The sequence below is a fragment of the Ovis aries genome, chromosome 18 (assembly GCF_016772045.2).
Source record: "Ovis aries strain OAR_USU_Benz2616 breed Rambouillet chromosome 18, ARS-UI_Ramb_v3.0, whole genome shotgun sequence".
Taxonomy (NCBI): Eukaryota; Metazoa; Chordata; class Mammalia; order Artiodactyla; family Bovidae; genus Ovis; species Ovis aries.
The window spans coordinates 5,726,405-5,750,092 of record NC_056071.1 but is presented as its reverse complement, the minus strand read 5'-3'; the positions used below and the strand labels follow the sequence as shown (position 1 = coordinate 5,750,092).

Below are 23,688 nucleotides of genomic sequence, written 5' to 3'. Positions count from 1 at the left end.
ATGCCTAGGACTGGATACTGGAAATATTACATATCAAAATGTGTACGCAGTCAGAGGCATGCTGTTGCTGCTGCTGCTGCTGCTGCTGCTGCTCAGTCGTGTCCCACTCTCTGTGACCCCGTGGAGCTTAACCCCAGGCTTCTCTGTCCACAGGACTCTCCAGGCAAGAACACTGGAGGGGGTTGCCATGCCCTCCTCCAGGTTTAAGGTACGCTTATGGGGAAACGTATAGTCTTAAATATACACAGTAAAAATTAAGACAGATAAAGTTTAATGTGTTAAGTGTTTTACTCAAAAAGTTAGGCAAAAGGCAACAGGATTAAATCCAGAGAATGTAAAATAAAATAAAAAAGACAGAAATTAAAGAAAATGGAAATAAAAAAAGTAGTAAGGAAGAAAAATATAAAACCAAATCTAGTGCTTTGAAAAGATTAATGAAACAGACAAATTTCTACAATTAAAATAAATAAACTAGACTTGCATTAACATGGATAAACCTAAAAGATATAATAAAAGCAAACTGCACAGTATGAAGCCATTTGTGTAAATTTTAAAACATGCAAAACAACACACCATCTAGTTTATGACTATATATCACAAATACTGTAATAGTTCAAGAAACATGGACAAGGAAGGATTCACACCAACCTCAGGACAGTGGTTTCTTCTAGGCAGTAAGTTATGGGGATAACAGAGGTGTGGTGAAGGATACTAAGTCATACCCATAAATATGAATTTCTCTAAAAAAAAAAATATTCTGAAGTAGATGTGGCCAGAACTTAACATTGGTTAAGTCTGAACGCTGAGCATATGGGCTTTCAGTTTTTGTTTTGTGTTTTTTTTCCCACCTATTTTTATAACTAAAAGAGTATTTCAGTTTTTACAAAGTATTTTACAACTAAAATTAACTTGTACCTGCTATTTTCACTTACTTCTAGCTCCTCTATGAGCTTCCCGGAAGAGCTCATGTTCACCACAGTTAGGTTCTATGTCTAGTGGGTCAATGAACACTTGATGACTAAATAAACGAAAACAAGAGCATATGACCTCTAGGGGTGACTTTCAGTCTATAAACACTAAGATTCTCTCATTGCATTACAGATTTTCTCAAGAGGCAAGAATGAGAGATTCGAGAATAATAATGAGAACTTTAAGCTTTCAGCTCAGTGCTCCACAAAGTTTCTCTTTCTTTCCCACTTAATACAGAACAAGGGCACTGAAGTGGTCCCCTGATATTAAAGAATGGGGGTAGGAATCATAATTATAACCACAGCAGCTGCAGCTAATATTTGTTAGTTGCTAAGTGACAAGTATGCATTATCTCATTTAAAGTACACAAAACCCCCAAGAGGTCGATATTAGTGTGCTTCAAATGATGAAACCAGTGGCCCAGTCCTTTCAAAACTTGCCTGAGACTACACAGCTCCTTTCCTACTTATTTATCAAGAAAAAAACCATGAATAGATGATGAACAAGCCAACTATGATATCTATTCTTATAAGAAGGGTCCCTCTATTCAACCCATTCCCAATTTCCTCCAAGTTTGTTGTTCTGTCTCTTAGGCATTTGTAAGTGTTCTTATGAACATCCCCCCAACCAACGTGGCTGAAAGTGGTACCATCACCTTCTCACCTCTGTGTTCTTCAGCAATAACCCTGAGAAGCAGACAAGGCTGGCATCATATCAGCGTCACAGACGAGAAAACAGAGGCTGCTGTGGGCTGAACTGTGTACTCGAACCCTCAGCACCTTTGAATGTGACCGTGTTTGAAGACAGGGTGTTTAAAGAGGTGATCAAGAGGAAATGGGGTCATGAGGTTGAGCTCCGACATTACTGACATTAGAGATCAGGATACAGACATGCATAGACCAAGAGCCCACGAGAGGACAAAGGGGGAAGACAGCCGCCTGCAAGCCAATGAGAGGGGCTGCAGAGGAAACCTACCCTGCTGACCCTGTGACTGCGGGGTTCTAGACCCAGAACTGTGAGGACACAAGTGTCTGCCGTTCACGCTGCTGGGTCCACGGCGTGCGTCCCAGCAGCCCCAGCACACTAACAGAGCACAGAGGTGCCGAGGGACCCTTCTGGGGTCACACGCGAGGGACTCAAGAGGTGGGCCTCTAGCCTCCCTCTTCTTTCTCCTTCTCGGGAATAATGATTCTAAAGTATCAGGGTTTCTTTTCAGACCGAATATTTTATATATGAGTGCATACTTAAAATACTAACATGAAAAAACGGAAGGTACAAATTTAATTCCATTTCTTTTGGCTTCTTCTTCCACTGAAGATGCAGAAAAACATGGAAGACCATCACCACCAAACGACAGAACCATATTTAGCTTCACGCACTGGAGACCTGAGGTCTCCAACAACTTTAGAGGTGACAAATGTCGGAGGGACTGAGCCCTTCCCACTGAGCAAAGACCCGCAGCCAAGTACCCTTGGGGCACAGGTGGGGTGAGGAGTTAACAGGCATCTGACAAGGACTCGGTCAAGTCAGAGGAACCAGCCAAAGTCTCATCCACCACATGGGCTAGGACGAGGGACTCAGTCTGGATTAGAGGTGTCCTGAATCTCTCCCACCAGACTTGTGCCTGACTTACAGGAATTCAGGAGACGACGGAAAGCAGAGTGACATCTCATCTCCGCTGACAGGTGGGGACTCAGTGACACTCTTACACTCCTGCCTCAAGGCATGTGAAACCAGCGGAGAACCAGGAGGAATTCAAGCCACGATCCAAGTCAACCCACCCAAACTCCTGATTAAACAGAAGGGTTCAGCTCCTCTTCCCAGGGACCTCTTTATCACCAGAAGAGAAGCCAGCTAGGACAAAGCTGCCAGGTACAGAACCGCCATGGCCAAGGCTGACCTGAGGTCCAGCCTCCTAACTCTGCTCCTCAGCTCCAGGGGCCCAGGGCAGTGACGTCATTTAGTGTTCAAGCCAGTTTGATTTCTGTCATTTCCAACCAAATGAATCTAAAGTGACACAAAGCACAACTTCCAACCAATATTTTTTACAGAGTATGTACAGGTATTATTACACATGCAAATTCTTGCATAAATTGGCAATACACAATTTCTGAGTCATTATGATATCCTCTAAACACTCACTAAAATTAACTTTAGAATGTAATAAATGAACGAAACAATACTATAGAATAACTGTACTATTTTTAAAGCAATCATAACAAAACAAGCTATAAAGTAACCATCAATGACTTCACGGAATGGCATTGATGTGTTTGTGTTCTAAAGAGCCCACCACCATGCAAAACACTGCAGGATTCCTATTTTGACAGTGCCTCATAGGAAACTAGTTTTATTATCTCACAATCTCCTTCAACCATCCACATGTTTACATCTACCATAGTGAATGAGAAGAGATTCAAATTATTACTTAAAAACCATGAAAGTGCTAGTGGGAAGATTCTAAACTGAATCTGAATGGAGAAATTAAAATAAGCATAGCAGGCAGACAAAAAGTTTTGAAGTCAAAATAAGCACTCAAAAAATCAAGCATCTTTTCAAAATATCCAAAGTACCATTTTAGTGTTTGAGAATAGCCAAAAATATTTTCAAATACTCACGCTCACCAAAAAAAAAGAAAGAAAGGAAAAGGAAAAAAGGCTCACAGCCTCCATATTTTCATGCCAAGTTCCAAGCTGGAGTGATATTTTATGAATTAATTTATAAGGTCCTAAAAGAAGCTATAAAGGAAATAGGATCTGCCTGTCCCCTCTCTGGAAGCCCTGAATCTTTTAGCCTCTAGCCTCTGAGCTAGAAAAGCAGCCTCTGTGATACAAAACAGAAGGCAGTGATTCCTCCCAGGTGCCCTTTCCTGTGTCAGCCTCTCTGCCCCTAGACAGCATGATGGCTTACCTGGACTCCATCAGCAGAGGAATTGAGTGCTTCACGGAGGAGAAAGAGTTATCAGACTGATCTTCACCTGCCTGAGCCAGCTGCCCACCCCCAGGCCATGTCCAAGGTTGGGATAACACAAGATCAGTGACAAGGCACGATGACACTGGTGACTGCTGCGCTCAGCCATAAAGAACATGCTCCCATGGGAAATCATGAACTAATCTCATTAATCTTTCCAGGAAACTTCAAGAATGTATTCTGCTGGCATCCTGATAAATTAATTTCTCCAGTTTCTAAACCCCCAACGTTTAAAAGTTAATCCAAACTAGATAGGGCCTAATTAACTGCTTATTAGCTAAGCCTCTTAGAAGGCCTGTTGTCTTTCTTCACACAGCAACAAAGTTTACTGAGTATTTCACACAAAGCAAGAAGGACCAGAAGCAAAATCTATACTTTTCTCCTAAGTCTGTGTTCCTACCCAAGACAGAGCCTGAGTTGGCATCACCTTAAACAAACACGTGCTCCTGCATGGCAGAGCATGGTGATGAGAGATCTGGGGGCTGGGAAGAGGATTATTTTTTAGGCAAATTCAGAAATTTCTCTCTGTAGCCTTGCATGACCACTCTTGTTTCAACTTAATTTCCATCACATCCTCCCTACCCTGACTTTGCACATTTTATTTCCTTCACTAAAGGCAAAACAGTCTCTCAAGAGTTCCTCCAAACTAACCTTAGGGACAAAATGCAAATACCAGCACAACTGATCATTTTGTCAGCAATCCTTGGTACCACAGCCCCAAAGAGGATGGCAGCTGGTAATCAGACAAATATTCCACAATACCATCCACAGGCACCCCGAGTTTCTGGTCACTGACTAGCAGCTGACGAGCACCAGCTTGAGTAGAGGAAACGTAGGAATAAAACTTATTTGCTCTTGGGTTTTACTCTGTGGCCCTGCTTGGTGGTCCTCACCCGAGAAAACCCCGCTTCCGATGGTCCACAGGTGCTATTACTCATGTTTAAAACGTTTGAGGGCAGCAGTTCTCAGCACCAGCTGAACATTAGAACTACCTGGGGAGGTTTCAAATCACCAGATGTCCCGGCTACACCCCAGACCAATAAAAGTGGCTCTCTAGGGGCAGGATCGGGGTGTGACTAGTTGTTAAGGCACCCCAGGTGCCTTAACAGATTTTAGAATGATCGCTAGCCATTCACTTTGAGAGGAGATGGAGAAAAAAGTGATCTACCCAAGACTGACCCATAAGGGAGGAAGCACCACCTGCGAGCTCTTCATCAAGGGACACCGACAGGCAGATGGCCAGTGATCCAGCACTGTGAGAGGTCCTTAAACTCCAACAGGTAATCCACAGGGTGTCCAAACAGAGCCACAGAGTACAAGAACCCTGGGTTCTCAGCCCAAACTGCTCATCAGAACCACCTTTAAAAACACACCAAAGTCATGCCAGACCAATTAGATCAGGATCTGGGGGACTGGCTAGTGTACACTTCTTAAAGCAATGGCTCTCGCACCTAACTTGACCAGATTTACCTGGACCCACCGCCATGGTTTCTGACTCGGGCTGGGCTGGGGAAGGGCACATGAGAACACGCAGTACTAATAGACTCCCTGGTGGTGCTGGCGCTACTGGCCCAGGGGTCACACGTTGAGAACCACTGTTTCCTAAGTTCCCCACTTGACTCTGATCAGTGCAGCCAAGATGGAGGGCCTCTGTATAAGGAGAGCACGCTCTGGCCAAGCTGTCCAGAGACGGAATTACTGTAGCTCTGCCACCAACCTTGGGCTTGACAATGATAAGCCATTGAGGTTTTTCAAGCTTCAACTTGCTCCTGGTCTATAAAATTGAGATGTAACAAAGAGAGATCCTTGGTTCTTTCTATAAATACCTTTTTCAAAGGGCTGCTACGCATGAAACACTGGTATAAACACACATGGAAAGGAAAAGAAAGTGGCCTTATAGGTAATATAAAAAATAGCTTTCAAAACACAGGAAAGCTAAGTTCTTGTTCACAGGATTTCAGTATATTCGGAGAAACATCAATGGGGATGGTCTAGGGATGCGTGACAGTGTCAAACAGGCACGTGCTGTGAGCCATTCATGCTGTTTCCCAGACTCACCTGTGAGGACCTTGCAGCGCTGCCCAGGTATCTGGGCCTCGGGAGAGGGGCTGGGTGTCAAGGACCATTTGCGCCTGACCAGATGCTCTTGTCCCTGGGAACTGTTGAGGGGCTGGATGAGCACCTGCTCCTGCCCAAGCTGGATGAGGCCAACCTGCCCAGAAAGAGAAAAACAGATGTTAGTCATCCTCATTCAGGCCCGTCCAGGACCCTAGCGGCAGAAGCTGGGAAGGCCACCCAGCTAAGGCCTGTTCCCATGCTGGGGCTGCTGCTTTGCAGGTTCCACTGATTCATGGAGCCCCAGAATGAGCTTGTGTGTGACCTGAAGCATGCCACCCACCAGTCGTGCTGGGGATCAAGCGATGGAAGGCAGGGGCTGGGACATGACAGCACCAGTTCTCTGTGTTCACTTTCAAAGGTATATTATTGTGTTTTCGGAAAAAAAAAAAAAACAAAAAAACAAAAAAAAACACTTTTTAAACTATTTTTAAGTCATCTCCCTGGATCACCCACTGGATCATCGAAAAAGCAAGAGAGTTCCAGAAAAACATCTCTTTCTGCTTTATTGACTATGCCAAAGCCTTTGACTGTGTGGATCACAATAAACTGTGGAAAATTCTGAAAGAGATGAAATACTAGACCATCTGACATGCCTCTTGAGAAACCTGTATGCAAGTCAGGAAGCAACAGTTAGAACTGGACATGGAACAACAGACTGGTCCCAAATAGGAAAAGGAGTACGTCAAGGCTGTATATTGTCACCCTGCTTACTTAACTTATATGCAGAGTACATCATGAGAAATGCTGGGCTGGAAGAAGCACAAGCTGGAATCAAGATTGCCGGGAGAAATATCAATAACCTCAGATATGCAGATGACACCACCCTTATGGCAGAAAGTGAAGAAGAGCTAAAGAGCCTCTTCATGAAAGTGAAAGAGGAGAGTGAAAAAGTTGGCTTAAAGCTCAAAGTTCAGAAAATGAAGATCATGGCGTCTGGTCCCATCACTTCAGGGCAAATAGAAGGGGAAACAGTGGCTGACTTTATTTTTTTTGGGCTCCAAAATCACTTCAGATGGTGATTGCAGCCATGAAATTAAGACTCCTTGGAAGGAAAATTATGACCAGCCTAGACAGCATATTAAAAAGCAGAGACATTACTTTGCCAACAAAGGTCCATCTAGTCAAAGCTATGGTTTTTCCTGTGGTCATGTATGGATGTGAGAGTTGGACTATAAAGAAAGCTGAGCGCCAAAGAATTGATGCTTTTGAACTGTGGTGTTGGAGAAGACTCTTGAGAGTCCCTTGGTCTGCAAGGAGATCCAACCAGTCCATCCTAAAGGAGATTAGTCCTGGGTGTTCATTGGAAGGACTGATGTTGAAGCTGAAACTCCAATACTTTGGCCACCTGATGTGAAGAATTGACTCATTTGAAAAAACTCTGATGCTGGGAAAGATTGAGGCAGGAGGAGAAGGGGACGACAGAGGATGAGATGGCTGGATGGCATCACCGACTCGATGCACATGGGTTTGGGTGAACTCTGGGAGTTGGTGATGGACAGGGAGGCCTGGCGTGCTGTGGTCATGGGGTCACAAAGAGTCGGACACGACTGAGCAACTGAACTGAAGTCATCCCCCAAAAGTCAACCTGAGCAGGTACCTCCAAAAGTGTTGGGAATTAATGACAATTATATCCTTAATAGGGAAAAAAAGTGTATATATGTGTATATACACATATATACACACATATATACATATATATATGTATATATATAAGTTCCCCAGCTTATACCAGATCAATTGTGCTGGTATTTGCATTTTGTCCCTAAGGTTAGTTTGAAGGCACTCTTGAGAGACTATTTTGTCTTTAGTGAAGGAAATAAAATGTGCAAAGCCAGGGTAGGGAGGATGTGATGGAAATTAAGTTGAAACAAGAGTGGTCATGCAAGGCTGCAGAGAGAAACTGGGGAACGTTTTCCTCTACATATATATACATATATGTTATATGTGTGTGTATATATCCCTAGGGATCACTATTTAGAATCTCTACTTAGACTATTTAGGATTTTATACATAAACTTACCCCTGGGGATTACTAGAATTAAATAGAGAGGATGGAGTCACACCTTAGTGTTAATAGTTTGGTGATAGGAGATTTGTAGATTTTCTTCAGTGTTTCAAGAGAACTTGGCAGAGTAATGAATTAGATTTGGGATCTAATTTAAAGTACATCTCAGAGGGAGAGGGAGAGGGTGGGATGATTTGGGAGAATGGGAATTCTAACATGTATACTATCATGTAAGAATTGAATCGCCAGTCTATGTCTGACGCAGGATGCAGCATGCTTGGGGCTGGCGCATGGGGATGACCCAGAGAGATGTTGTGGGGAGGGAGGTGGGAGGGGGGCTCATGTTTGGGAACGCATGTAAGAATTAAAGATTTTAAAATTTAAAAAATAAAAAAATTTTTAAAAAGTACATCAGTGATTTAGACCTGTAATTTTAAAATCTTATCAGGTTCGTAAGCAGTATCAGAATGTATAAGAGAACTGAAGACTTCTTTACAAGACTAGTAACTCATTATTTACAAGAACCATTTAAGTTCTTGCAAAGGATTTATTCTTTAACCAGACTACAAAAGAACTTGAAAATGAAACTGAATGTGCTAAATTTCTAAACATGGTTTTAAAGGTTTAAATGTTGCTCACCACCATATTTGTAAACAGGATCTAATGTTATCCAAAGGCTCCTTAAAAAGAATTTCAAAAACTTGCTAGATTATAATGAGAACGTGATTTGTAAATTGAACGAAAAACAACTGGCCTCTTTAATAGAGTGACTATTAATTCTTAAAAACATATACACAATGCAGAGAACTTTTCCCCTCATTTGGAACCAATGTTGATAGCATTAAAAGTCTGCCCTCCTTCCCAGGATACCTGGCGCTAGCTTCGCTCTGAATCATCAACAAAATGAGGTAAACCTCCCACAAGGAACCTGACTGGCTATTCTCTGTGTTTGCCCGCTGGACTCTGCAGTCCACGGCCCCTGCTCTGGGCTCATGGTCGGGACCACCTTTGCCAGCACAGATTCGGGAGATAGAGCCGATCTGTCTTAGGCTGTCATGAAGATCCCTGCTTCTCTCCGCCCCCCGCCCACACTACTTTTTAAAAGCTGTAAACACACTAAAGCAATGGCTCCCAAACTCCAGTGTACATCAAAATCATCTGGAGGGCGTGGATGCTCACCAAGAACACTCATTTCTAACAAGTCCCCAGGTGACGCTGCTGCTGTAGGCCTGAGGACCACACTTTGAGAGGCACTGGTCTCCACCACAGCTCAGCAATTCCTCCAGCCTCAGGTACAAAGTTTACTCACACCAAAGGATACAGACTCCTCTACCTTCTGAAAGGATGCATCAGTATGAATCCTCTGGAAATCAATCAGATCAATTATAAAGATCGCCTACAACTTTTAGTCCCCAAATCACAGGGTGAGACCATACTTACTGCTCTAAGCAGATTGCAAGGTTTCCATTTCATTAGAACTTCTGCCAAGAACAACTCAAGAGATTTTACTGCCCAAATAAAACTGCCTTAAAGTGGTACTGCATGACCTGCCGGGAAGCAAGGCTTTCTCCCCTCTTCTCTGAAGTTAAAACCTGAGTCTGTTCACTGTGATACTTCAGGGAGGTGGTTGTGGGGGGCAGTGCAGATCCCCACCGGAAAGCCTCAGGGCAGAACCTCTCAAGAACTGTCAGTGGAAATGTCCATGGTTGAAACAAAGTTGATAGATGGGCCCTGCATGGAAGGAGGCCGTGCTCCCTGGAGGACACGCCCCATTCTGACAGGGTCCCAAATCTTCCCAAAATGCTCAGGCTGCGGGAGGGCAAAGCCCTCCTTGTGCCTAGCACTTTCCAAGCCAGTTATCCTCCACTCAACCCAGGGTGCGAGCTGCAGGGTAGAGACTATTTAGCCAGTAGTTCTGGTGTGACACAACACAGAGAGTCTGTAAGAAAGCCTACAGGCAGGCGATGCGCGCACGCACACACACCCACGGTCTCAGCTCCCGGTGGAGTTCTTACCTTACAGGGTCCTTCTCACAGGGACTACACACTGGTTTCAATCTACTCAAGAAAGAGACTAGCAAAGCTGGTGAGACATCACATGGGCCAAAGACCTGCACTCAACTGGGCAGCCAGGTGCCCCCGGGGCCCAGAATTTCACACAGGCCTGTGACCAGAACGAGCACCTGGAGGGGCTGCAGGGCACAGCCCACCCATCCAGAAGCCACCACGAGGAGGGACTCGCCCCGGCCCTCCCCAGGCACCCTGAAGCCTCACCAACACCCACTGGGTCATCGCGGTGGTAAGATGTTCTGTGGAAAGTGCTGCCTCCACCACCACCTCCCTGCCACCCACACACACACACACCCACACACACACAGACATACATACACACACGCACACACACACATGCAGTCATATACACACATACACACACACATACATACTCACATATACACACACACAATCTCAGCACAGGGGAAAAACTTGTCAGCCCTTTCCCTAACCATCCTCTCCCTCCCCTTCCCCTACAAAACTCACCCCCCTTCCCTGGCACTCTGTCCCAGCCCACTCCCCGCTGTGTTAGATGGCATCAGTCACAGCCCAGTGCATAGTTTGTGTCTTTGAGGCAAGATCAGAATTATGCCTCCTTATTTTTCCAATGTCTGCCACATTAGAGTGACTCAAGAAACATGTGAGAGAACTGGACTGTACTGGGATGGACTCAAATGAAATGGATTGAACAGAATGAAGTGGACGGACCAGTGGGGACTAGAAGCCCCAGCACAGCGCTCCCATGGCCCCACGCCCACGGTCCTGTCCCCGGCTGCAAGCTGCAGCCCCTCAGCCGATTCTGAGAACTCCTGAGGCCCAGGCCCCACTCCAGGCCACATGACTTAGATCCCTGGGGGTGAAACTCAGACACTGGTATTTTTTTAAGCTCACTGGGAGACGCTGATGCAGCTAGGGTCAAGAACCACTTTCCTAGCTTTCAGCTGGCTGCTGGAGAGGCAGCCACCTCCTGCGTTGATCCAGGATCTGGAGGTGCCCTGGGCACGGAGCGCCTGCACCAGCCTGGGCCTTCCTGACGGGGCACTCTGCCCTGTGGACCCAAGAGCTGAGCAGGGCTTGCTGGGTTTGCATTATTCCTCTGCTCACCATCTATGTCGAGAAAGGAGCCACTGGGAAGTGCTCTTGCAAGGCCTCCCTGTTCCACAGACAGCAGCGAGGAAACGCCTGAGATCACAGTATATGCAAGAGCACTGCAGACCCCATCTGAAGGGGACTGGACTCCCATGGCAGACAGGACTGGAAGCCTGGAGACCTCTGGCTTTTAAAGGAGACAACAATCCTCGATGAAATGAAGAGAGAAATCTTACATCTTCTAAGATTTGGTATCCTACTAAAGAAGTTTGTTGAAGTTGCTCAGTCGTGTGCAACTCTTTGCGATCCCATGGACTGTAGCCTATGAGGCTCCTCCGTCCATGGCATTTTCCAGGCAAGAGTACTGGTGTGGGTTGTCATTTCCTTCTCCAGGGGATCTTCCTGACCCAGGAATCAAACCCAGGGCTCCCGCATTGAAGGCAGATAGTTTACCTTTAAAGAAGTTTGTGGCAAATAAAATGTATCAGGTGTAACCCGATATTACAAAAGTTCTGAGTGGTTCCCTTTCAGTTCCCTTCGTTCTGGAAGCTGGCTTTGAGGGGTTTCAGTGCTGCTTTAAGAGAGCATTATAATCTGGGTATTATTAACCCCACCCCACCCCCTGAAGCAGGACTAGCTGTCCCTGCAGCTGGAAAAATGAGTGAAGGTCAGAAAGGTTTGTAACTTCCTAACATTAGTGAGACTTCTTTGCATAACATGGAAAATGTGTTTAAGAAATCCTGTTGCATGCGTGTTCTGGAACCATTTGACGCTTTTCCCTCCGTCTGAGGGGACCCGCCTCGTGACTGGTGACCTTGCCATCCTACAAAGGCTCCCCCGGGAACTTCCGTGCCTAGGGAGCCTTCGAAGCCTCTCCTTTGCAGGAGGCCACAGTTCTTGGGTTCACTGGACCGGGGCTCGGTGGCCTCCTCCGTGTGGACGGGTGAGTGTAGGTGGTTGGAGAGGAGGGAGAAAGTCTGCTCCCAAGAAGGAATAACAGTCCTGGGGCTGCAGGCCCTGCTACACTGGCCTCAGACTTTCAGGGGGCCTCAGCAGAGAAGGCAATGGCACCCCACTCTAGTACTCTTGCCTGGAAAATCCCATGGACGGAGGAGTCTGGTAGGCTACAGTCCATGGGGTCGCTAAGAGTCGGACACGACTGAAGCGACTTAGCAGCAGCAGCAGCAGCAGAATCTGGGGGGGGGGCTCAAACCTGTCCCAGGAGCATCCCTGATACAGCACAGGCATGAGGGGGCTCCCAACCTCCACAAGGAACCCCCCTTTCAGGGTTGTATTGCTGCTTCTGCAAACATCAACTGCCTGAACACAGATTCTTGGTCTTTACTCCAAAGTCGGCCTGTTTCCAGCACTAGACTGTCAGTCACAGACCCCCTCCTTCTGACCCCTCTCGTGTAGTCTTCCTGTTTCCACCACCCAAGCCTTGAGGCCCATCGCCTCGCCCTTCCAAATGCCCCCTGCTCCTGTCCTCCCCACACTGCTCTCCCCAGGGACTCCCCGGTTAGTAGCCAGAAATGCCCCCTCATGGCCTCCAGGCCAGTGATCCTCAAAATGGTCCCTGACCAGCAGCAGCCCCTGAGAACCTGTCAGAGCTCAAGCTCTCGGGTCCACCGCCAGATGGACTGGATCTGAAACCTGGGGTGGGGGGTGGCCAGCAATCCAGGTAGCAAATGCTGCCAGGAACTCTGATGCCAGCTCAGGGCTGAGAACCACTTGTAAAGGATGAAACCCCCTCCCCACCCCCACCCTGCAGGCTTAAGAGCATGCTCCTTCCCCTGCAAACCTTCCGAGACAAGGCCCCATACCCTACTTCTCTCTGAGGCTCACTGGGAGCCTACCGGAGGGTCCTACACACGGCAGGTATATGATAATGATCTGCTCATTTAGTCAACAGCCTTGACTGGTTGGTTGATCTATAAATGGAAAAGTCTGGAAACAGCTTGTGGGTCAAGAGAAGAAACGTGTTTCCAATGCCTTAACATGCCAGGCTCTCACTAACTGATTTCAGACTTTATCTTACTTCGTTCTCTCGACAGCCACGCAAAGCCAATGCTATTTACCCTTGTGTGACTTCAGACAGGGGCGTTCAAAGGACGTAAGGGACTTGCTCAGGATCACAGCTCAGAATAGTCTCATTTCCAAAAGAACATGGGTGTGACGGTGCACCTGTGAGCTCGCACGTAGCAGCACGCACGGGGAGGTTGCTGACTCTGAGTGGGTCCCCAAGACATACTGGCTGCAAAAACATCTCCTGTTGCACATATCCAAGGTCAAGGAGCTGCAGTGTCTCCATTTCAGGAAATAAGCTTCAAGAATGCTGTCAAAGAAGACATCTTCATTCAGTTCATCATCCCATCTTGTACTTCTTCTTTTTTAACAGGTTGCCAATTAAATACAAAGTTCAGATGGGAAAATCTAGCTATGTACCCTAGGTAAGTACCTAGACAGGCTTAGGTATCCGAGGTTACGGTCACAGGTAGCCTGATGCTCACGAGCGGTGGATACAGAGTTACCGTCAAGCAGAGTGAGCATCCTTCCAGAGAAGCTGGTGGGAGGCCTTAGAATTCTATGCTCCAGGTTCTCTTCTTCAATTCCTCCACATCCCAAATTTCACAACTGTCTTTTCCCTCCTTGCTTTCCTTAACATCCACTCAAGCGGTTGTTTTTACAAAGCTTTTAAAAATGTGTTTTGCATTTTCCAAATACATTTATACTGTGCATGATAAATTCTTCAGGAACATTAACTGATGAATGACTAAGACTGTGTGCCTTCCCCACACCTGTATCAATACCACGATGCAGGATGACATGGTGCGGTCTCTTTGCTCCCTTCCCAGTGGCCTCCACACCAAACGGCTTTTGCCAAGACTGCTTCCTACTCAGCTGTAGTGATCAAGTGATGCTGCATTTAAAAGCTGGGCAATTTTGTGGTCAATGAAAAGCGAGTTGGGTAACTCTAAAGGAGAGGCAGCAACCTCCCCAACTGGCCCCTTCATCAATATCACGCTGCCCTCTTGAGAGCGTGGGCCCCCAACTCTTCTAAGCCACCTACTGACTGCCTGGCTGACCTCAGTCCCACCCCATTTTTATCTGAACCACAGTTCTTCCCCTGTGGAAACAGTGAGCACTCTCTAAAAGCTCCTGAGCAGACTGGAAGGAAGAGCTATGGGAACTAAGAGTGTGGGGAGCAGCATGGGCGAGGGGCTCCTGCCCCGGCCCTGCACTGTGGTCGGCACCGGGCAGACAGAGCCCCCTGCCCTGTGGTCGGGCACAGACAGACAGAGCCCCCTGCCCTGTGGTCGGGCACAGACAGCCAGGCTGGCTGACCCATGAGGCCCCAGTGAGCATCCTGGGTGAGAGAGACATATGCCAGCATCCTCAGAGCATGGATGTGACTCCAGAGAAGGTGTCCTGGGACCACCCCTGACCTTCTGTTTCTCCTGGGTGGCCTGGAAAAAGGGCCATGCCCCAGAGCTCCTGGGTGTCCCGTGTGGCCCCAGCATCTCGCCCACAGCACACCCCCGCTGGCCACAGCCCCCGCTAAGAGGTGGGCATGTTCCGGCCAAGGACTTCCCTGACCTGGTGCTCCTGAGGCAGAAGGGCCCTTGTTCAGCAGACCAGACGCTCCGCCTGTCTGCCCTCCTCTCCTCACACGTGGGGATGAGGACGGCCGCTCCGTCCTCTTCTTTCCGACAGGCAGCACTGAGTCTTTTCAGAGATGGACACTCACTCTGTCTCTGGGGTTCCACCTCCACTGCCTGCTCTGGTGAATCTTAACCCGAAGTTTCTTCGGATTCCGCCAGCCTTCCATGATCTGGTCCCATTCACACAAGGCAGCTGATCCAAACTCACATAAATCCTCTGGGAGGGAAAATACCTTCCTCATATGCCCAGAGTTCATTGCTTTGAAGTCATATACAGTTACAGAAACTTCCCAAAACCTATGTTATGTCTGAGGACTTCTCTGAAATGTAAATAAAATGAAGATGCATAAACATAAAACAATTAATACCTGAGCCCATGGTCTCTGAAGATCCAAAAAAATGCAGCTTGCACAGCTCTTCAAGGGAAGACAGAGAAGGGAAACAGCACAGACCCCCACCTCCACCCACCGTCAAAAGGCAGGGTTCCCAGGGTGGAGAGCAAAATGGAGAGTGAGATTTACTTCCTCTGCCCCCATGAACAATTAAGGAACGATCCATTCTAATCATGCATCTCCTTCAAACAGGTATCAAACGTCTCCGGGGGCAGACAGCTCAGGGAGCAGAGCCCACACACCCGTCCCTGCAGGCAACGCTCCTCATTAGGCTGTTCTGGAGACGTGAGATGCAGCAGGTTTAATTCATACTCAGCACCGGAATAAAACTGTATCGAACACATCCATGTCCACCTATTTCTTTACCTTCTTACGGCTGCTTCTGCACTCAAAGAGCAGTGTTGAGCAGTTGGGACAGAGACCATACGGCCTGCAGAGCCTGCACTATTTACTACTTGGTCCTTCGCAGAAACAGTTTGCCAGCCCTGCTCAACATGATTCTTCAGACACAACGAGGCTTTGGAATGCTCCCAACTGTGGGCACCAAAACTCACCTACTGGGCACTATTCCTTTCCCCATACCTCATGGTTGAACCTGTCCTCAAAAACACACAACACCCGAGCGAGATCTCTACGGGGCCTCTACCATGGTCCAGAGGGGCTAACACAACGTTACCACCCAGCGGAACTGTCTTAAGCACACCGAGTACCAAAATCAAAGTAAGGTGGGGTGTGATGCAAACCTGGTTAGCCTGCATTCCTGCTGGTTTCTTTTCTAGAAGAGCAGGACCACTCTGCCACCAAAGAGGTCCACTCCAAGTCACCCGGCAGTCTCTGAACCCCTGCCTTTCCTCTCTAGGGTGTATTAGAAAGAAGTGTCTAATGTCCAGCTTACATCTATGGGATGCACAAGGCAGACAAAACCACAGAAGTATGAATTTTAACTCAAGTCTTAGAGGTGCCCCCACCGCAGCTGGCACATGCTTAATGCAGCCTCTTTGTCTTGTTCCTTTATCTAAAGCACAGCGCCCTCACATGGTGCTGAAGGGAAGGGCAGTCCTGCTGAAAACCTGGAGGACAGAAGGGAACTCTCACAGCTCAGAGCCATGTGTGAAAGGGCCCAGCACTCACTCCAGGAGGATTTTAAACCAGTGTTATCCAGATATCCACTCTCAGATCCTTTGCAGATAGTGCCTCTCTGGAAACTTTACACCAAGAAGTATAAACTCTGACCTCTACAGAAACTCACTAAACCGCAGCAAATGGGATTCAGATGTTTCCATGTTCAGTACAGTGATGTGACCTAGACTTTAAACACTTTGGCAAAAACAGGAAAAATGATGTGGGCCTTCCAGTCCCTCCCAGAACATGATACAGCCTTGACCCGAGTCCTTCAGTGATCTGAGCCTTTCTCACCCCTGCTTAAGCCTCCTCACCCACAGCTCACACTCCCCGCTGCTGTTCCACCCTAGCTCCTACCAGACCCCTCCACGGTCCCTTTTCCTCATTTAACCAAAGATGCCAATTTCTCCAGTCCAGCAAATGAAGATCACATTCTTATCAGAACTCAAAAAATCCTACAAGGGGAACTGGTGAAGGCCAAGTTTAGAATTACTACCTAAGTTCCCCTACACTGCCGGGAAGAAAGCACTCTTACATAAAGACTCTGACCCTCAGGGTTTCTGATCTTTGTGGCAGATTCGTGTCAACTTGTTGCACGCTATGTGGGTAAGGGCAAGAGAATTCTAGATGGTGGAGCGAGAGAAGGTGGAAGTGGGGAAAGCAGTTTCCTGTGCCAGGAAAGGACAGACACAGAAACTACTTCGCCAGAAGATAGAGAAGCCTGCTCTGCACCCATCCCAGGCTCTGCCGGCTGGGGGCAGCCCATCTGCCAGCCATCTGTGCTCCTTGGGGGCCTGATGAGAAGCTGAGAAGTGTTGTTTGGGCACCACTGTAACCAAGTGAGCCAGTGTGAGCAAAGGCAGGGCAGAGGTGCCAAGGACTTCCTCCCTCCCTTCGAGCACTCCACAGGTGCAGAAACCGCAGGGTGGGGGGGAGGTGGTAAGGGCAGATTACTGCCACACCCAGAGGATTTCCAGGGACAGAGAGAGGGGCTTATCACCAAGGTCAGCATTCCTCAGGCCTAGCTGAGGGTAGGTGCCAACAAATGCCTGCTTGCAGCATAAGGTAAAAATATTAGGGACACCTTCCCTTTCCTGGCTCCCATGTTTTAACTAAGAAGAGTAGGTTAGCGGCCTGTCTGGGGCCCCCTCCAAATATCCTTTCCTGGGTAAAGACTCATAATTACAGAAAGGAGGCCAATGCTTGACTCGATCCCCAGTTCAAGAACAGACGAACTGTACACATATAGATCGGTGTTTCCAGTGACACGCACACAGCACACCTGTGCAGAAGCAAACAGGGCTCTCTCTACATCTCGGCCAGGTGCACACCTCACTCTAGGGGCCTGACGGATTCCATCTGGGCCGGACCTGTGCTCCCTGGGCAGGCTGTGGCTATCCCGCTGTGCACCCCCACGTCGGTGCTGGCCTGACGCACCTCTGAATTTTCAGGACTGAAAGCGCTGGATAGTGAAATGACTCCCCTTTCTTGCCCTCTGCTCCTAGACCCCCTGGAAGGTTGGGGGTGCTCCCTCCTGCCAGCGGCAGAGCACATCGGAGGCCCCACCGCCATCCCAGCCCTCCCCGGAGACCTCCCTTCACCCCCACCCTTGGCGCCCGGACAGATCGCCGGGCAGACCCGGAGGTGGCAAAGGCTGTACCAGGCCGCCGGCGGCGCCGCAGGCGCTGAGCGAGACGAGGGAGCCGGGGTGGCCGAGCACGCTGCCGGAGTAGAAGCACAGCTCGGCTGACCGTCCGTGGCGCCCGCCTGCGCCGGCCTCCTCCACCTCGAAGCCGCCGGACAGGAAGCGCAGGTCGCGGCGCAGCTGCAGGTACAGGTCGCGCCCGAAGGCCGGCAGGTGCAGCAGCAGGGCGCGCTCCCCCAGCCTGGCGCGCGGGGCTGCGGGGGGCGCGCGGGGCCGCCGGCGCCTGCGGGGCCCGGGGGCGCCGGGCAGGGGCGGCAGGTGCACGTCCTCCAGGCGCACCCGCCGCGGGAGCACCACTTCCACGTCGGCCGCCGCGTCGCCGACAGCTGCGGGGAGAGACGAGACGCGTCAGCGCGGCGGGGCCCGCCCTCCCGCCCGCCCGCCACTCGCGGGGGCCAGCGCCGGGCATCCAGCGCCAGCACGGTCCCGAGACGGCGCCCTCGTCCCATCCCTCGCCCGGGCACCTCCGCGCCGGCCAGCGCCGCCGCCCGGGCCCCGCGCCGCTCCGGACTCGGCCGCCCGGGCCCCTCCGCGGACGCGGCCCTCGGGGGAGCCGGACCCCCGGCGGCCGCCCGGAGCTAGTCCTCCGGCCACGGCCCCTCGACCCCGCGGCTGTCAGCGGCCGGCCGCCGCGCCGCGGCCGCGCAAGCAGGCGGAGGCCGCCGGGGAGGGCAGGCGGAGGGTGGCCGCGGGAGGCGCGGACGAAGGGGCGGCGGGAGCGGGGCGCTACCTGTGCCCGGGTCCAGTCCCCAGAGCAGCAGCAGCAGCAGGGGCAGGGCCAGGGGGGGCAGCAGGGCGCCGTCACACATGGTCCTCGGGAGCAGGCGCCCCCCGCGCGGCCGCGACGGAGCAGGAGCGCGCGAGGCGGCGGCGCCAGCGGGAGTGAGGCTCCCCAGCCTTCGGAAAAAGTAATTAGCGCTGCGGACAAACCCAACGTGGTAAATCGTAAGCCCCGCCTTCTTCTCGGGAGGCGGGCAACGATTGGACTCCCGCTTTCTCCCGCCCCGCCTCCCCCTCGCCGATTGGCTAGGGCGGGCCTGACCCAGAGTGCGTAGTTAGGTTGTAAGCACTTTCTTACACGTGGTTTCTGGGCAGTTGCGGGAATGGGGCACCAGGTGGCGCAAGGGAGCCGCATGATAGCCGCCCGTTCCCGGACCACTCGGGGAGACTCCTGACTGATGTTCAGTTTGTCCCCATATTTGGAACTCTGTTTCCCTGGAAGACAGGCCAGAAATTGTCTATCTTTAAGGGACGCCACCCATAAAGGCATATTTTCTCTATATCTAAAGTAAAATGAGTTTTGGTTGTTTGTGACAGAGCAGTTTCGTTCACAAGGTGTGCAACTTTGCACATTGGAAGAAAAGCTATGAGAAACCTATGGTTTTTCCAGTCGTCATGTACGAATGTGAGAGTTGGGCCATAAAGCAGGTTGAGCGCCAAAGAACTGATGCTTTCGGAACTGGAAAAGACGCTTAGAATCCCTTAGATTGCGAGGAGATTCAACCAGTCCATCCTAAAGGAAATCAGTCCTGAATATTCATTGGAAGGACTGATGCTGAAGCTGAAGCTCCAATACTTTGGCCACCTGATGCGAAGAACTAACTCATTTGAAAAGACCCTGATGCTGGGAAAGATTGAAGGTGGGAGGAGAAGGGGACGACAGAGGATGAGCTGGTTGGATGACATCATTGACTCCATGCACATGAGTTTGAGCAAGGTCTGGGAGATATTGAAGGACTGGGAGGCCTGGTGTGCTGCAGTTCATGCGGTCGCAAAGATCTGGACACAACTGAGTGACCGAACAACAACTAGTTACATTCAAGGCAGTGGTGTTTATGCAAAATCTTCACACCTCCTGTTGTCTTTATCTTCACAGAAGTCAGTGAAACTGGCAAGATCACACCCTCTGACAGACTGAGAAACTGAGGGAGAGTGAGCTTAAGGAGCTTACTAACTCACCCAGTGAGTTCCTGTCAGAGCAAGAGCTGGAACTGTGGTCCTGACTTCCAGCCCAGAGCTTCTCGCTACAAACAAGAGCCCCCCAACGCAAGCAGTAAGGAATATTACCCGGTTTTACAGATTACGAAACAGGCACACAGAGGCAAAGCCTGGGCTTGGACCCAGGTCTTCCAGCAACAGAATGACTCGATTCTTTTCCTCAGAGCATAACTGAGGTCTTCAGGAAAGTTGACTCCTTTAGTTTCCTGAGGAGCATCTTGTAGAAACAAAGCAGAATGAATTGATGTGCAGCCATGCTCAGTTCTCTCTCCTTCTTTCCTTGTCCTACCTGTTTTTCTTTTCTCAAAGCGGAGGGGCCACAGCACTTCTCTTGTACTCTGCTGAGGGCCTCTCAGAATCTAAAATGTATCACAGGGATTACATGTCATCAGAAGGAATCCGGAGGTGAACACTATCCAGCTTTCACGCCAATTAACCCTAGGAGGGGACTGTGTCACTGACTCTTAATAAAGCCCAGCAGTCTCACTACTGCTAACTCATCGTTTTGTGTTTTCCCCCGGGCGTGGCTGGTGGAATCCTCTCCTGCTTTGTCCGCCCCACCCTCCATGGCTCCAGGGGCTGCCACTCATTGCTGGGCATCTGAAGCTTCTGAAAGTCTCCACACACATCCTGCTCATGGCTAGGTTTGGGGCTTTTCTCTCCTCTAACAGCAGCCTCAGCCAAATGAAAGTTCAGCATCATCTTCTGGTGGAACATGATATCCTGGAGAGCTTTTTGGTGCAGTTTTGTTGGCCCAAGTCCTGCCGTTGAAAGTCAGGGAGTAGCAGCCCCACTGCCTTTCAGGAATAGTCCTGCTGTTGGAACCCACCTGAGTTTGCCATCGTTAACCTATCAGATAGTCAGCAGTCTCCAGTCCTTTTGGCACCAGGGATCAGTTTCATGGAAGATAATTTTTCCACAGGCGGGATGAGGGGAGGGCAGAGAGCAGATGGTTTGGGGATGATTCGCATAAGGAGCATGCAACCTGGGTCCCTGGATGGGCAGTTCTCAGGAGGGTTTGCGTTCCTACAAATGCCACCCCTGATCTGACAGGAGACAGAGTTCAGCTGGTAATGCGAGTGATGGGGAGTGGTTGTCAACACAGATGAAGCTACTCTCACTTGCCTGCCCGACACTCACTTCCTGCCGTGCAGCCCAGTTCCTACCAGGTGGGGGAGGGGGCGAGATAGGTGACCCTCAAATGCATTAATCTGTAGGGACATGGAACCTGAAGCAACAGCAGGATGACATTTCACCTTTCAGCCTGGCTGAAACATAAGAGCTTGGAAATATCTTTATTTCCCTTGGTAACAGGATGGGAGAGGACACTCTCCTGCCCGTGAATAGGGGTGTACATTAGTGCAGCCAATTTGAAGAAAAAATAGACAAACTATAGTCAAATTTAACATGTACACACCCTACAACTCTGCTATCTGTTCTGGTTAACAACAACAGACAAACTGATAATGTGTAAAAGAATGCTCATCAGACCATGTTACTAACAGCAAAAATTTTGCAAAAATCTGAATGTTAATCATTAGATAAATGGCTAATAGAGCCCAGAAATGAACCTGTGCATATATAATCAATGAATATTTGATAAGGGAGCCAGGAATACTCAAGGAGAAAAGACAGTCTCTTTGATATACGGTGGTGGGAAAACTAGAAATCAGTTTGCAAGAAAAATGAACTTGGACCCCTGTCTGACACCACTCACAAAACACAACTTGAAATAAATATAAAATTTGAAATGGTAAAACTTGTAGAAGAAAACAGAGGAGAAATGCTCCTTGACATTGGTCTTGGTAACAATTTCTTAAATGACAACTAAATTGCAAGAAACAAAACAAAAATCAACAAATGGCACTGTATCAAATCTCAAAGTTTCTGCAAAGCAAAGGAAACCATCAACAAAATGAAAAGGCTACTTACAGACTGGGAGAAAGTATTTATAGACCATACACCTGATAAGGGTTTATTATCCAAAATATATGGGATATTTATGCAACTCACTAGAAAAAAATAGCCATCCAGTTGAAAAATGGAAAAAGAACCTGAATAGTTTTCTACAGAAAATGCCGTACAAATGGCCAACAAGTACATGAAAAATTGTTCCAGGCTAACCATCATGGAAATGTAAATCAAAACCACAATGAGATATCACCTCATACCTTTTAGGATCAGTCAGTTCAGTTCAGTCCCTCAGTCATGTCCAACTCTTTGCGACCTCATGAACCGCAGCACACCAGGCTTCCTTGTCCATCACTAAATTCTGGAGCTCACCCAAACTCATGTCCATTAGTTGGTGATGCCATACAACCATCTCATCCTCTGTTGTCCCCTTCTCCTCCTGCCTTCAATCTTTCCCAGTATCAGAGTTTTTTCAAATGAGTCAGCACTTCACATCAGGTGGCCAAGGTATTGGAGTTTCAGCTTCCAACATCAGTCCTTCCAATGAACACCCAGGACTGGTCTCTTTAGGATGAACTGGTTGGATCTCCTTGCAGTCCAAGGGACTCTCAAGAGTCTTTTCCAACACCACAGTTCAAAAGCATCAATTCTTCGGTGCTCAGCTTTCTTCACAATCCAACTCTCACATCCATACATGACTACTGGAAAAACCATAGCCTTGACTAGATGGACCTTAGTTGGCAAAGTAATGTCTCTGCTTTTGAATATGCTATCTAGGTTGGTCATAACTTTTCTTCCAAGGAGTAAGCATCTTTTAATTTCATGGCTGCAATCATCATCTGCAGTGATTTTGGCGCCCAAAAAAATAAGGTCAGCCACTGTTTCCACTGTTTCCCCATCTATTTCCCATGAAGTGATGGGACCAGATGCCATGATCTTCGTTTTCTGAATGTTGAGCTTTCAGCCAACTTTTTCACTCTCCTCTTTCACTTTCATCAAGAGGCTTTTTAGTTCCTCTTCACTTTCTGCCATAAGGGTGGTGTTATCTGCATATCTGAGGTTATCGATATTTCTCTCAGCAATCTTGATTCCAGCTTGTGCTTCTTCCAGCCCAGCATTTCTCATGATGTACTCTGCATAGAAGTTAAATAAGCAGGGTGACAATATACAGCCTTGACATATTCCTTTCCCAATTTGGAACCAGTCTGTTGTTCCATGTCCAGTTCTAACTGTTGCTTCCTGATCTGCATATAGGTTTCTCAAGAGGCAGGTCAGGTGGTCTGGTATTCTCATCTCTTTCAGAATTTTCCACAGTTTATTGTGGTCCACACAGTCAAAGGCTTTGACATAGTCAATAAAGCAGAAATAGATGTTTTTCTGGAACTCTTGATTTTTCGATGATCCAGTGGATACAGGCAATTTGATCTCTGGTTCCTCTGCCTTTTCTAAAACCAGCTTGAACATCAGGGAGTTCACAGTTCATGTATTGCTAAAGCCTGGCTTGGAGAATTTTGAACATTACTAGCGTGTGAAAAGAGTGCATTAGTGAAGTAGTTTGAGCATTCTTTGGCATTGCCTTTCTTTGGGATTGGAATGAAAACTGACATTTTCCTGTTCTGTGGCCACTGCTGAGTTTTCCAAATTTGCTGACATGTTGAGTGCAGCACTTTCACAGCATCATCTTTTAGGATTTGAA

The 23,688-nt window shown here is 48.5% G+C and overlaps 1 protein-coding gene across 4 annotated transcripts in view; it reads right to left on the bottom strand.

The window, feature by feature from the left end:
• ADAMTS17 (ADAM metallopeptidase with thrombospondin type 1 motif 17) overlaps window positions 1-18,967 on the bottom strand; it is a 392,113-nt gene extending 373,146 nt beyond the window's left edge. For all 4 annotated transcript variants that reach the window (XM_042235032.1, XM_042235035.1, XM_042235033.1 and 1 more), the window contains exons 1-3: window positions 18,814-18,967; window positions 18,039-18,409; window positions 5,998-6,151 (exon numbers count right to left, since the gene is read on the bottom strand). In XM_042235032.1, the coding sequence (XP_042090966.1) occupies window positions 5,998-6,151; window positions 18,039-18,409; window positions 18,814-18,892 (604 nt within the window). In that variant the 5' untranslated portion in view covers window positions 18,893-18,967. The remainder of the gene's footprint in view (window positions 1-5,997; window positions 6,152-18,038; window positions 18,410-18,813) is intronic.
• Between the last annotated feature and the right edge of the window lie 4,721 nt (window positions 18,968-23,688).